Below are 13,741 nucleotides of genomic sequence, written 5' to 3' on the forward strand. Positions count from 1 at the left end.
GTCTTTCAAAAATAAAATGACAAACAACTATCAGGTCATCTCTGGTTGCAACATCTTTGATTAAGGTGCTTACAGATTGTTTACAACATAGCAACAGAATGGTTACAAAGGGTTTCTTTAAAAGCAAGGACACTCGGGAAAGGAGAGAACTACAGTGGTTAACGACAGGCAGTATCCGTGAGCTCCAGCCTCCGTCCCCTCAGTCCCCCCTCCTGACCAGTCCCAGGCTGCGCTAGTCTCCCCTCCTGCACTTGCTCCTCCTCCACCCCGACAGGAGACAGGATGTTGGCGGGACTCGTCTTAACTTGGAGCGGATCAGGTTTCTAGCAGAAAATCAACTACATGTCAGCATGTGAGTAGTGATTAAAAAAAGGCAGAAGGCCATTAGGCAAGACATTCTGGACTGCTGGTGTAATCCTGGTGGGGGGAGAACAGGAATATGCCGCCATGTGGCCTCAGTGTCCTCCCCAGCAAGGACTTTCAATCTGCCCCAGGAAGTCTCCACGTACCCAAGGAAAGCTGGTAGACGTTTCTCAGACATTGGCACACACGCTGGGGTCTCCTCCTCTCACTTGTTCTCCTGCCCTATATGGCTTCATGCATCCCCGCCCCCCAGATTCTGGAAGAATGCAGAGAAACTGGCCATTACAGAGGCCCTGCTGTTCTACACTAGCTCAAAACAACTATGAGACAAGAAAGGGGACAGAACAAGTGAGCAAAAGCTGTCACAACGGCAGTGGATGCTTTGAATACTGGATGGTGTCCAGGGCAGCCCCGATGTCATAGTTCTTGGTCTGTAGGAGCCTGGTGAGCCAGCCGCCTTCGTCTGAGAACCCCATGGACAGCATCTGGGAGAGGGACTCTATCAGCCGGGGGTCAGCTTCTGCCAGAGAGAGGACAAAAGCCATGAGGGCGAGTCCAGCCAGCCAGCACCCCGTGCCTGTGGAGCCGGCCCTTCCACGGGCTCCCTGACCTTCAGAGTGAAGTTCCCAGGCCAGGGTTGACCAGCTTTCCCGTAAAGGGCCAGAGAGTAAATATCTTAAGCTGTTGTGTGAAGCTATATGGTTTCTCACAACTACTCAGTTCTGCCATTACAGCATAAAACAGCCAGACGCTGTGTCAACAGACAGGCACGGCTGTACTCCAGTAAAACTTCTATTCTGGACACTGCCATTTTAATTTCATCTAGTTTTCATATCTTGATTTTTTTCCAACCATGGTAAAAATGAAAAACTCACTCTTGTCCCATAAGCTATAGGTTGCTGCCCCTGCCCTGAGGCAGAGAACATATATACAAATCTGGCGCACAGCCGGGTTTTCACCTGTTTTACCATTTCAAACATTGTCGTCTTGTGACCATAACGAACCAAAGCAATAGGTCAGCTGCCTTTCCTACTCAATGCACCCGGGGCTGCGCAGTCCTCACGTGGCCCTACCGCCAGGCACACCACCCTCCACAGGTCGGCCTTCCCGGCTCCTGTAGGAGCTCTGAGATCGACATTTCCCTCAGGGAAATGGAAGGTGGACTTTGAATCCACTTCTAGGGGCACGTGGCGGTGCCAGAGCCTTGAAATCCCACAGCCTTCATGACTCTGGAAGCTAAAGGGAGGGGACTAGATGCTCTGAAGGATAAAGATAGAAATATAAAACTGTTGGGGCGCCTGGGTGGCTCAGTCGGTTGAGCATCCGACTTCGCTCAGGTCACGATCTCACGGTCTGTGAGTTCGAGCCCCGCATCAGGCTCTGTGCTGACAGCTCAGAGCCTGGAGCCTGCTTCAGATTGTGTCTCCCTCTCTCTCTGGCCCTCCCCCCGTTCATGCTCTGTCTCTCTCTGTCTCAAAAATAAATAAATGTTAAAAAAAAAAAAATTTTTTTTAAAGAAATATAAAACTGTTTGAAATCACTTGCCTGGGGGCAGATGTGGGTACACCGCGGCCTCCTTCAGCCCTGTGGGCCCTTCCTGAGAAGAGTCTAGGGAGGCTGGCCCTTCGGACTCGGGCATCTGTAGAGACTGGAGTTCACCTGTAGACGGGTCTACTTCTTTTGAAGATAAATGAGTCCAGTCCTCGTCCCCTCCTGAACAGTTATCAGACTCCATCTGTTCCTGGAACAGAAGCAGTCATGAGCACACAAGGACCCGCCCACAGCCCCAGTTCCTGGGAGAGGCAGGTGTGGACAAAGGGCAAGGAAAGTTCTAGCAGAGGGCTCACAGACTGAACTGTAACAGAAAGGCCATCAGCCAGCCATGTAAGCACCAGGCAGTGGCTGTGGCCTCTGGAGGGGGAGACTTGCCTCAGGCTGCCCCGGCTCTAGAGCTATCTTGTCCATCTGCTCTGCCAGAGACCGTGCGGCACCCTCCATGTCCCCGTCCGGTTTGCTGGGGTCAGAAGAGCAACTGCTCGGCTGAGAGCTACACTTCTCCTCCGTGCTGGAGCTGCCCGGAGAGACGGGCGTGAGGCGGCTTCTCTTCCCTCCATGTTCCACGTCAATATCCACTTCGATGCCTAGAGAGGCCGAGGAGGAAACAAAAACCAGTGAGGCCTTCACAGGGCCTCCCTGATGTGACAGTGTGTGGGGCGCACGGGCTTACAGAGCCCTTCCATGTTCAGTCCCCCTGAGCGTCACGGGTCAGGACAGAGTGGGATCTGCTACGCTCCACAGTCACACAGACTGAGCAGGACCAGGCAAATGGATGGTCATCTCTTTATCTTCAAGATCCCAAGGGCTGACTACTCCCAATATCCTGGCTTCTAGAAAAACTCTGCTGACTTGTCCACCTCATTGGACCTTTCTCTTCTTCCAACTTATGGAAACTTTAATCTCCGCTAACATCCCAGGTCAGCTTTGGAGCCAGAAACCCCATAAAGAGATCTTGTCTTTCCCTAAATGTGTGGGCAGCAGCTGTACGGCAGGCAGGGCCAAGCCCTAGGAATGGGAGCCAAACCCCCAGGTGGCCAGGCTGTCCCAGCCACAGCGCTGAGGACCACATGAAGCATCGCACTTGTGTGTGGGGCCTGGTGATGTGAAAACCAGAGTAAATGCTAGAATCCTGCTTAACTTTGTGAGGCTGGAAGCACAGGCCAGCAGGTCTCCTCTGGTCTCTCACACGGGCACATGCTCACTGAGGACCCGGAAGGTGGTCCCTGGTGCTCTTTTTTAAGTTTGTTTTTGAGAGAAGAGTGACAACACACCAGCAGGAAGGGCAGAGACAGATGGGCAGAGGATCTGAAGCGAACTCTGCACAGAGAGCAGCAAGCCCGATGTGGGGCTCAAACTCAACAACCATGAGATCATGACCTGAGCCAAAGTCAGACGCTTAACCTACTGAGCCACCCAGTGCCCTAATGTTTATTTTTGAGAGAGCGTTGAGTGGGAGAGAGGCAGGGAGAGAGAGATAGAATCTAAGCAGGCTCCATGCTGTCAACACAGAGCCTGGTGTAGGGCTCGATCTCACGAACCATGAGATCACGACCTGAGTCAAACACTTAACTGACAGCTACCCAGACGCCAGGCTGTGTTTCTAACTAATTTATCAAAGGACGACACACCCACGGCTTAGAGTCAGCTCCTAAAGGCTATCTCAAAGACTCCCTGTCCCCCACCACAGCCTGCCCACTCCCAAAAGACAGCTTTCAATCCCCACTGCTCTTCCTTGTTGGCTTCTTATTCTAGATCCACTTACCTCCCCTTCCCCTATGCTTTCAAAACTTTTAGTGACAACATTGTGTTTATATTAATGCCACTATATAAATATTGTTCTTTCCCAGCCCAAATACCGAACTTATTTCCTTGTAGTTTTTTTTTTTTTTTTTTCCTTTTGCAACATTAACGACACTCACTTTTCTCATTTGCTGACTCTCTCCGTATTCTGCCAACAGCTCTATGGAATTTTCTACCTGGGTTAAGTGCCAGATACCCCTGCAAGTCCAGTTTTTCCCTGGAAACCATCCCTCTAGCACCACCCCTGGCACTGCCCCATGCTGGCAGCTCCCTGGGCCAGAGGCACAGCAATGCTGTACCTGCCTCTCCTCTCCCACCTGACGCCTCCCCATCTTGCTCATGTTTTGGGTCCCGTATTTTGAGCACCTTCCTCGTTCTGTGTTTATGTCTTCATTTTGTTGGGTTGGGGGAGGGTCGGAGCCAAGGAAGATGACTAAGACCTTGCATACCTGAAAACAACTTTGTTCTGCCCTCACACTTGACAATCAGGTGGGGGTAGCTCTCTTGGTTGAAAAACCATTTCAGCTCAGGCTTTTGAGGTCACTGGTTGTTCCATGGTCTTCCAGCTTCCAGTGCTGGCTTTGAACTCTCCAGTTTTTAGGATAACCTGGAGCATTTCCAGAGCCTCCCTTTATCCAAAGGGCTCTGAAACCAGGCAGTAAGCTCTGGTGTGGGGTTTTTGGTCATTGTCCAAGACAACTGGGGTCCCCTTCAACCCAGAGGTTAATGTCCTTAGTGCTGAGATGCTCTTACATTCTTTGCTCATTTCCTTCCTTCGGTTTTGTCTGTTCTTTCTAGCATTTCTATTATTCATCCTATACTGGGCCTCCAGGATCAATCCTCAAATCTTCTCACTTTTTCCCTCATCTCTGTTTTGCTTCTGGAATATTTCCTTAAAATGACCTGAAAATCTAAGCCCCCTTCTGAGGTCTTTGTTATTTTTCTTCTGGATTCTAAGAACATTCTTATCTGTTCTTATCTTGGAGCGCACCTGGTGGCTCAGTCTGTCTTTGGCTCAGATCATGATCTCACGGTTTAGAAGTTCAAGCCCCACGTCGGACTCTCTGCTGTCGGTGTGGAGTCCACCTCATATCCTGTCTCCCTCTGCCTCTTCCTTGCTCACACGTGAGCTCTCGCTCTCTCAAAAATAAACATTAAAAAAAATTTTTTTTAATCTGTTATTTTATGGTATCCTATTCTTTTTTCAAGGATAGAAATATATTTTTGTATCTCACTGAAGATGTTAACATTCTTTTTCCTGTAATGTCCTTTCCCAAGTTCCTTCTTGTCCATGTGCTGAGATTTTCCCAAATGGTCGGTGATCCATGGCAGTCGATCCTAGTGAGGCACTCCCTGTGGGGCCAGGGCCATCATTCATTTCCCTCTGCAGGGTGACTGGGTGTATGGCCAGGCATCAGGATCCTAGGCAGCAGAGCTGCGGGACTCTGCTCCAGCATGCTCGGCCTCCCCTGAGCAGGGACTCCCTAGCACCTGCTAGAGACCCACTGCTCATTCATGGTGCCCAATTCCAGGCTGTGGACACAGGACAGGGTAAGGCAATAGTGTCCTTAAGGCTAAAGCTTCCCTGGGTCCAGCAATTAAACATCAGGTCTTGTGCATGGGTTGGCAAGGGCCACCATCTGGCTGACCAGCCAGTGATCTCTATGTGATCCCGGAACAGTGGTCTTAACTGCTCCTTGGCCTCTCCTGGACCCTGAGAGGCCATCTTGCCTCTCACCAGTATTCCTGTGCAGGATGCGGGCTTCTGATGCCTCCACTGTTGGTTACTACCCTCCATCCATTTCCCACCTTCCAAAGTTTGATGTCACCTCATCTTGTCCCCTATCATTTTTTCACCATGTTGTTTAATCCCTTTACTGTTATTTTGGTAGAGTTTGAGGACCAAACAGAGATAAAGACAGGCTTAGCTACCAATACCCACCCCCCCATCTGCCATAGTTAAGCTGTTTTTACCCTACTATCCTCCAATATTTCATCATGAAAGGTTCCAACAAACAGAAAATTTGGAACAGTACAATGAACACCCACATACTCTCACTTTTCTCTATGGATGAACGATGGGACTTCTGTCAATGAACGAGAGATTCTAGAAGCCAAGTTCTCCAACTGATGATAACCTGACACTTTAGGGGCTTACAATATGTACCACAGTCTGTGCCCTGCTTCCCCCAAAGCCTCTGTGTGGGGAAGGGTTTTCTCAAGTCCTGGACGTCAGGGACTGCAAACTCAGGCCAGGAACAGTCCTGGGACTCAGCGGTGGACCTGCTCAGCTGGTTCTCATGGCACCTACCAAAAAAGGCCTTGGAGTTTTACTTTAAAGCCGCTGAGTCACTGCACATAGACCGCCCTCTGGGAGGTATTAACGGCTGTCCCTGGGCCCCTGCTCTGGGAACAGTCCCTTCTCAGCCGTTGGCAGTATGAGTCATCCTAGCCATCAGGTACTCATGAGAAAGGAAGATACCTACAACACCAGAGCTTAATCAATTCCTCAAGTGGCTCTCTGGGACTGAAATTACTCAAAGGCATATTTACTGAAACTTTACTTGTTTTGTAGAGCTCTAGGCTCCTCCCTAGCTGTAGAAAGCAACTCCACCCACTTTGAAAGACTTAAAAAGGGCCTTTACCCTTATCCCAAAACACCTGGGCAGTGCCAAAATTATTCCCAGATGTCTTGAGTGGGGCACCCAGGTCAAGGTCTGAAACATGCCACAAGCTCAGATGGGTCTCCGGATGGACAGCAAGTGTGACCCAGAGTGGCCTGGGAAGCCTTCAAAACAGACCCCGGGCCCTACCCAAGACCCATTTACCAGAATCAAGAAAGTGGACCTGAGACTCTACACTGTTCCAAAGTTCCCTACCTGAACCTAAACTTGGCTTTAGGACTCGCCGGCTTGTCTTGTTCGTTCTTTTTAGTGAAGGACTTTGTTCTTCAGAGTCCTTTTAGTAACATTCCCATACAACAAAATCTATACCCCAAAAACCCGTGTTGGTGATTCTGATGCTCAGCCAGGCTAGAGAACCACTGCCCATTAACTGTCTTCCAAAAAGAAGCTTCCCGTGCCCCTAAATCCCAGCCTTTGGAGGACCATCTCTCAAAATACCCAGTGCCTTCACACTCTCAACACCACGTTGTAAGTGAGTGGCAGCTGGGGTTTAGCACTAGCTTATCTCTTGATTTGATGCCCCTTATAAAGCATTAACAACATTAGTTCTTTTCTCTCCCTCAAGTGCCTGAAACTCCAGTACAAAAACAGTATGCGGCCTGAGGTGTTGACGGGCAGCAATGCCAGGACATCACTGCTGCCGCAAAGCTGCGTTCTGGGCTGAAGGAGTGGGAGCTGGGGTGCTCTCACACTGGAGGTGAGGGCAGTCATGCCTCCCCTTCCACCAGCATCCTTTCAGACACTGGACATGACTTCTAGACCATCTGTGTGGGCACTTCCTGCCACTGCAGTCACAAAGCAGGGCACTTCTAGTCAGAGATTATGGAGCCACTATAATCTTGTCACCTTTGTAGTGGGCTATCACTGCCACAAAGCCCTGTCTGGAAGCCCCCACATCAAGACCAGCAGATGCAGAAGGTACTTTCTAAAGCCTCAGGCCAGGGGCACCTGGGTGGCTCAGTCGGTTAAACCTCAGACTTCAGCTCAGGTCATGATTCACAGTTCCTGAGTTCAAACCCCATATCAGACTCTGTGTGTGCTAGCTGCAGGGAGCCTGCTTGGGATTCTCTCTCCTTCTCTCTGTGCCTGTCCCCCACTCACCAGCGTGTGCACACTCTCCGAAATAAACTTAAAAAAAAATTACAAAAATAAATAGATAAAGCCTAGGGCCAGTCACACCACCAGAAAGGTACTCGCTGTGGTTCACCCATGGAGAAACCTCACACCTGTGAAATCCAGTGTCACACAGAACTCCTTATCACACACTGCTCCCCAGCTCGAGCACAAGCCAGGCACGTAAGGAAGCACCCAGAAAAGCTGGGGTTGCAAAAAAAGGGGGGGGGGGGGTGGAGGGGAGAAAAAAAGAAACAGCATCTCAGCTAACTGCTCACTTAAGTCCTTGGGTAAACCTGAGACTCACGTTCGGGGAAAGTGCAGAGTGCCCTTTGTGGGAAGAACTATCTGAAGTTGACAGGCCAGCCCTGCAGCTGAGCCTCTTGGGATTATCCCAGCCACACACTCACTGCTTCCAATTCACACCACGTGGAAAGCTCAAGAATTTGTCAGGGATTTCAACTGAGTGACCTGGGGTGCAGCACATGGCAAAGGTCAAGGTGAGCCAACAGATGCTCACCAGTATCAAGGGCACAGCAGTGACAACTCCTCTACAGTGTCCCAGGGACAAGCCACCAGACAGCCACCCACTAGTTCTCGAAACACTGCTATCAAAGGACAAAGACAGCTACTTACCCAGAGGGCTGAGGGCAGCTGCCACACTCTCCCCTACGTTCTTAAGGAAATTCACGCTGGGATCCTCCGGTGGGCCAGAAGCTTTGATTTGCAAAAAACAAGAACAAAGATGTTTAATTCAAAGCATGTTTCTCAGTGACTTGAACACCTGTTGCAATCCTATCAAGTTCATCATGGGTCCCCTCTATCCCCAGGGGCCTTGTCCTGGCAGCCCTCCCTCACTCTCTCCCACTCTCAGCCCCTTTGTGACCCTGGTGCTCAGATACCTGTGGGGGATTCAGTACACGCAGTAGAAAAAATGGACCACGTTCTAGCTCAAACCACATCAAAAACCAAACAAATATCCCCATCTTTGTTCCAAAGGATGAGGTAAATCGAAGGACAGTTAATGAAATCAGAATAAAACCAAAATCCAAAAATCTAGAACACAAGCCACATGTAAGTTAACTTTGTGATTGTGTTTAAAAAGACTTGAGTGTGGGTGGGTGCCTGGGTGCCTCAGCTGGTTGAGTGTTTGACTCTTGGTTGGTTTTGGCTCAGGTCATGAACTCATGACCCATAGGATCAAGCCCCATGTCAGGCTCTGCGCTGCCAGTGCAGAGCTTACTTGGGACTCTCTGCCCCTCCCCTGCTCTCTCTCAAAATAAGCCAAACATCAAAAAAAAAAAAAAAAAAAAAAGGAAAAGAGAAGAAAAAAATAAAAAAAGACTTGAGCAGAGGCACCTGGATAGCTCAGTCAGTACAGCATGGGACTTTTGATCTCAGGGTCGAGTTCAAGCTGCATGTTGGGTGTAGACCTTACTTTAAAAAAAAGGGGGGCAGTGGGGGGGCTCAGTCACTTAAGCATCTGACTCTTAATTTCAGCTCAGGTCATGATCTCAGCTTCGTGGCACTGAGCCCCACATCAAGCTCTGCATCAAGCTCTGCATCAAGCTCTGCATCAAGCTCTGCATCAAGCTCTGCATCAAGCTCTGCATCAAGCTCTGCATCAAGCTCTGCATCAAGCTCTGCATCAAGCTCTGCATCAAGCTCTGCATCAAGCTCTGCACCGACACATGGATCCTGCTTGGCATTCTCTCTCTCCCCTGCCCCGTCTACCCCTCCCCAGCTCATGCTGTCTCTCAAAATAAATATATAAACTTTAAGTAAATAAATAAATAAATAAAAGCTTTGAGCAGATTTGGCTGATTTTGCTGGCAGCCAACACAAAAGCAGCAGCGGGCATATCACAGAGGTGTGGGAGCTCTCAGGGCCTCCCTGCCTGTAGGTGAGGGCCACCTCAGAAGGGCAGCATTGTGAGGCAGAAGCTGGGGGAAGATTACAGCTGATCACGCCTGGGCCGTGGCTAGATTCAGTGCAGGTGAGTTAGTGGCCTTGGGCACTTAGGTGCCTCAGTTTTCCGGCTATGAAATGAAGACAATGTCCCCCCACTTTGCAGGGTTTGTTAGGATCAAATGCCATGAACAGCTGTGAAGTGCCTGCCGGGCCACAGGCCCAGCAGCAGACTCTGGACTTGGGGAAGGCCCTCCGGCTCCACCAGCCCTGCCATCTCACCCTTCAGAAGCTGGCAGACTCAAACCTCACCTGACTCCGCCGCAGGGCTGGGGCGGGCATCCCCTGCACGAGGGGGACGTGGGCTCCAATTCCCCGGTGGGCCCATCTCCCAGCCGGGCCACCCAAAGTGCCCATGTTTCAGTTTCCGGAGCCAGCGGCTATGCGAGAAGCCCTGACGAGGAGCAAGCAGAGGGGTGGCACAACACCATGTCAGGGGACTCCCTCCGCCCCAGGCCCACCCCAGCCCTCAGGGAAGCCCCACTCACCTCGGAGAAGGGCCCAAAGGTGGTGGGGAAGACAAGCTTGTTGTGCTCTCTGTGCAAGCCCTTCCCCTCACAGGCAGCACACAAGTCATAGTCCGGGCAGACGCTGCATTTGTAGCGGGTCCCCACCACCGGCCCATTGCAACCATCACAGATCACATTGGGGTGCACCATGCTGCGGGGTGCCTCCTGAGCACACGGGGGGCGGTGGTCCCGCCGGCACTCCTTCTTCTCTGCAGGAAGGGCAGAGAGCTGAGAGGTGGGACCCCAGAAGTCTCCCGTTCGTCACCACCATAGGGCTTTCAGTTAGCAGGCCCCAGCCCTACTCTCCAGACAGAGTCCCTGCAGAACTCAGCTGTTCAAGTGACAGTAACAAAGGGACCTGAGAAACTGCCAGGAGGTTCCTGGTCCTTGTGCTGGTTACCCAGACGAGCGAGAAGTGGCAGGGAGCTGTGTCCACACAGCTTTGGCCTTGCCCCATATTACAATAAACCCCACAGCACCCCCAAAGCTGTCCCAGCCCAAGGCACTTGGTCTAGGCATAATCAAGAATGAACCCAGAGATCCTCAGGCCCCACCCCATGCGGTGGACAGACTCCTTTCTCGGGCCAAGCACAGTGATGATTAAGTCTTGGTTTCAACCCACAGGTTCTTTCCCCCTCCCACTCTGAAGGGATTTCTCAAAAATCTCAAGCTGACCTTACTTAGAAGAAGCACCCAGCTTCAGACCTTTACCTTTAATGTAAATACGGAAGATGTCATCCTTCACATAGGACATTGCCATGGTCAGCTCCTCGTCGCTGGAAAAGGCAACCAAGTCTCCGTCCTCATCTAGATTGTTTAAAAGACAGCATGTAAGCACCCAGGGCTTCTCAGCCCAACACAAGCTGCTCAGAGGGGCTGAGGCCAACCCTAAAGGGGCACCTGCAGGCCTAGAAACTGAGGCACACCTGTGTGAGCCAGGGGCCAGCAGGGCTGAGGCCAGAGGTCAGAATGCCCTTTCACTCCCCACTGCCTGGAAGGTAAGCACCCCAACATGGGTCGTGGACGCCCACGGGAGACAGAGCATGTGTTCGTAGGGACAGCTGGCCACCTGCTCTGCCTTTAAGCCAGCTGTCCTGTAAACAGGTGCTCCCTCGGTCCACTTCCGACCACGCTTTAGACCCATCTTCAACTGCAGGAGATCCATACCTGTGATGGGTTCCTAGGGGCCCAGCCCTTCCAAAGGCCTTGGGCCTCCTGTGGTTTAGGTCTGCCTACTTCCTGCTCCAATGAAGCTAAAGTATCTGTACGTACTCTTGCATTTTTAGACTTAGATTTAGCTAATGGTGTTCAAGTCCCACCACATAGGCCAAACCACACAGTACATTACACCATGCAGACTGGGCCAGGTCTGTGGGCCACCAGATGAAACGTCCACCACAAGAACAGGGGCAGGATACCATAAGGTGATTAACCAAAATATCCATCAACTAATGAATGCATAAACAAAATGTGGTATGTCCGTAAAATGGGAGACTATTCATCACAAAAAGGAATTAAGTACTGAACTATGCTACAGCACATGTAAACCTCGAAAATGTTATGCTAAGAAGCCAGTCACCAAAGAATACATAATGGTCAGATTCCATGTACAGATTTATGTGAAATGTCCAGAATAAGGACTTCCATACAGAAAAAGATCAGTGGTTGCTTAGGGGTGAGGAGAACAGGAAGAGAGCCAAAGGGTACACTTCCTTTGTAATTTGATGAAAAGGTTCTGAAAACTGTGATGATAGTTGCACAAGTCGCTCAAAACTGTGCACTTTAAGTGGGTGAATTGTAAGTGAATTACAGCTCAATAAAGTCATCACAAAACAAAACAAAACAATCCAGAAGCGGGCAGACCAGCTGGCAGCACTCCTAAGGGAGGTCCCGGCGCTGCCCCTCCCCAGGGGCCGGCCTTGGCTGCCCGCCTCCCTCCCAGCCACAACCACTTCCCCACCCCACCCACCAGCAGCCACCAGTCACACCAGCGCAGCAAGAAACTGAGCTGGTTCCCGGGTTTCTGTCCCTCCACCGACGCTTCTGAAGAATGTTTTGCTTTTGGCCCTCTGTCCACTGCCAGGGGGACAGTGTGCGCACTCGTCAGCCAGGCAGCCCTGCCTGAGCCCTCGCACCCCCGCGCTCATTCTCCCGTCTCACTTCTGCCCCCGGCCGGCCCTTCCCGGGCCCTATCTGAACCCCCACCCGGCCCTAGCCAGCCCAGATTCGGCAGCCACAGGATGTCAGCGTAACCTGAGTGCCCGCCGGGAGCCGGCTAGGACGCCCCCACGCGCCCTTGCCAAGATCTGCGACGTCACGGCGGGGGGAGGGGCGGCGCCCTGCGCCCCCGGGCCTGAAACCCACCGAGAGAGCCTTGCAGCACCGGGCCCAGAAGTGCGCCCGAGGCAGACTCGACGCCCACCCAGACAGCGGTCAGAGCAGACCCCGGCAGGCTCCGCCAGGCCGGACGAGAAGGGCCAGCCACCCGGCCCCGCACGGCAAGCCTGCGTCACGGCCCCAAGCAGCTGCCCGAGGGCGCCCGGCCCGCTCACCGCGATAGTGCGTCTGGAAGCCTCCGGGCCGCAGCGCGGGGAACAGGGCGGCCACCCGGCTCAGCAGCCGTTCGCAGGGTCCGGGCCCAGCCGCGACCTCCGCCTCGGCCTCCGCCTCCGCCTCGGGTTCTGGGCTGAAGCAGAAGCTGAAGCGGCGGATCTCACGGGCCGCGTCCTCCTTGCCCAGAAGGTAGGCCTTGACGGTGAGCGACGCCATCACTGCTTGTTGGTGAGGAGGAAGCAAGCTGGGCCGCAGCGGCAAAGAGCGCTCGGCTTTTGTAGAGAACGCGGGAAGCCCCGCCCAGGACGGCCTCCTGGGGGCGGGGACTCGGCGGCCCGCTCCGCCCTCAAGGCGAGCGCGCGCCGCCCTGCATAGGCCTCCAGCAAGCTCCCCCCTCTTCTCCCGCGCCCCCAAGTGTTCCCTCACAGTCTCCGGTACTCCCGTATTGCCGACACCTCTCCTCATGTCCTTAGCGCACCCCAAGAGACCGGCCTAGGACTCCGACATCTAGGCCAGGACCCTGGCATCCTCACCTGAGGGGAGGCACCCCGAAGGGGTCCCGCCCCAGAGCCCTCCCAGGCTTGGGCCGGGCGGTGACTCAGCAAAGCAGAACGGAGGCCGCCGGGGATACCCAGAGCAACGGGAGGGGGCCCACAGAGGCCGGAAGCCCCAGGCCAGAACAAACTAGTCCCCTAGGTTCTGTCCCGAGTCTGCATTCTTCACAGCCTCCCGAAGCACTTGGCTTCCCGGGTGGCAGCCCGCTCCACCGCCCCCAGCATCCCCTATGACGGCCCCTTACTGGCTTGAGGGACATACCCCCAGCTCAGGCCTGAGCATCAGGGAGCTCCCAGTATAATAGAGGGTAAGGTTGAGCCCAGAGTCTCCTCACGCTCACCTGGCCGGAGGGCCAGCCAAGGCTTCCTGGAGCCTCGGTAGTCATTACGCGTTCACTGCAGCCCAGGGCGCTCCCCATGGGCAGCCAGGCACCCACCTGTCAGCGCAGAGCTCGGTTCAGCAGGTGGTGCTCCAAGGGCCTGTGTGGTCTCAGGCCTGTGGGTCTCACGGGCACCCCAGGGGTCAGACCAACAGCCCTCCAGCTAGTAACCAAGAAACACTGCTTCATGTGACAAAATCCACCTGTTCGCAAGGTCTGGAGGAAGTTGGGGGGGGGGGTGTGTGGTCTTGGAAGGAGGT

At 52.9% G+C, this 13,741-nt stretch overlaps 1 protein-coding gene across 2 annotated transcripts in view; it reads right to left on the reverse strand.

Moving 5' to 3' along the window:
• Window positions 1-35: 35 nt before the first annotated feature.
• SQSTM1 (sequestosome 1) overlaps window positions 36-13,741 on the reverse strand; it is a 26,154-nt gene continuing 12,448 nt past the window's right edge. Inside the window, exons 1-8 of one of the 2 annotated variants that reach the window (XM_047865609.1) lie at window positions 12,547-12,802; window positions 10,706-10,801; window positions 9,974-10,203; window positions 9,738-9,879; window positions 8,154-8,234; window positions 2,293-2,504; window positions 1,909-2,104; window positions 36-883 (exon numbers count right to left, since the gene is read on the reverse strand). In XM_047865609.1, the coding sequence (XP_047721565.1) occupies window positions 726-883; window positions 1,909-2,104; window positions 2,293-2,504; window positions 8,154-8,234; window positions 9,738-9,879; window positions 9,974-10,203; window positions 10,706-10,801; window positions 12,547-12,763 (1,332 nt within the window). In that variant the 5' untranslated portion in view covers window positions 12,764-12,802 and the 3' untranslated portion in view covers window positions 36-725. Of the gene's footprint in view, window positions 884-1,908; window positions 2,105-2,292; window positions 2,505-8,153; window positions 8,235-9,737; window positions 9,880-9,973; window positions 10,204-10,705; window positions 10,802-12,546; window positions 12,803-13,741 lie in introns of those variants that run through there. The other variant, XM_047865617.1, reaches the window with a different exon arrangement.

Source organism: Prionailurus viverrinus, chromosome A1 (genome assembly GCF_022837055.1).
Source record: "Prionailurus viverrinus isolate Anna chromosome A1, UM_Priviv_1.0, whole genome shotgun sequence".
Lineage (NCBI taxonomy): Eukaryota > Metazoa > Chordata > Mammalia > Carnivora > Felidae > Prionailurus > Prionailurus viverrinus.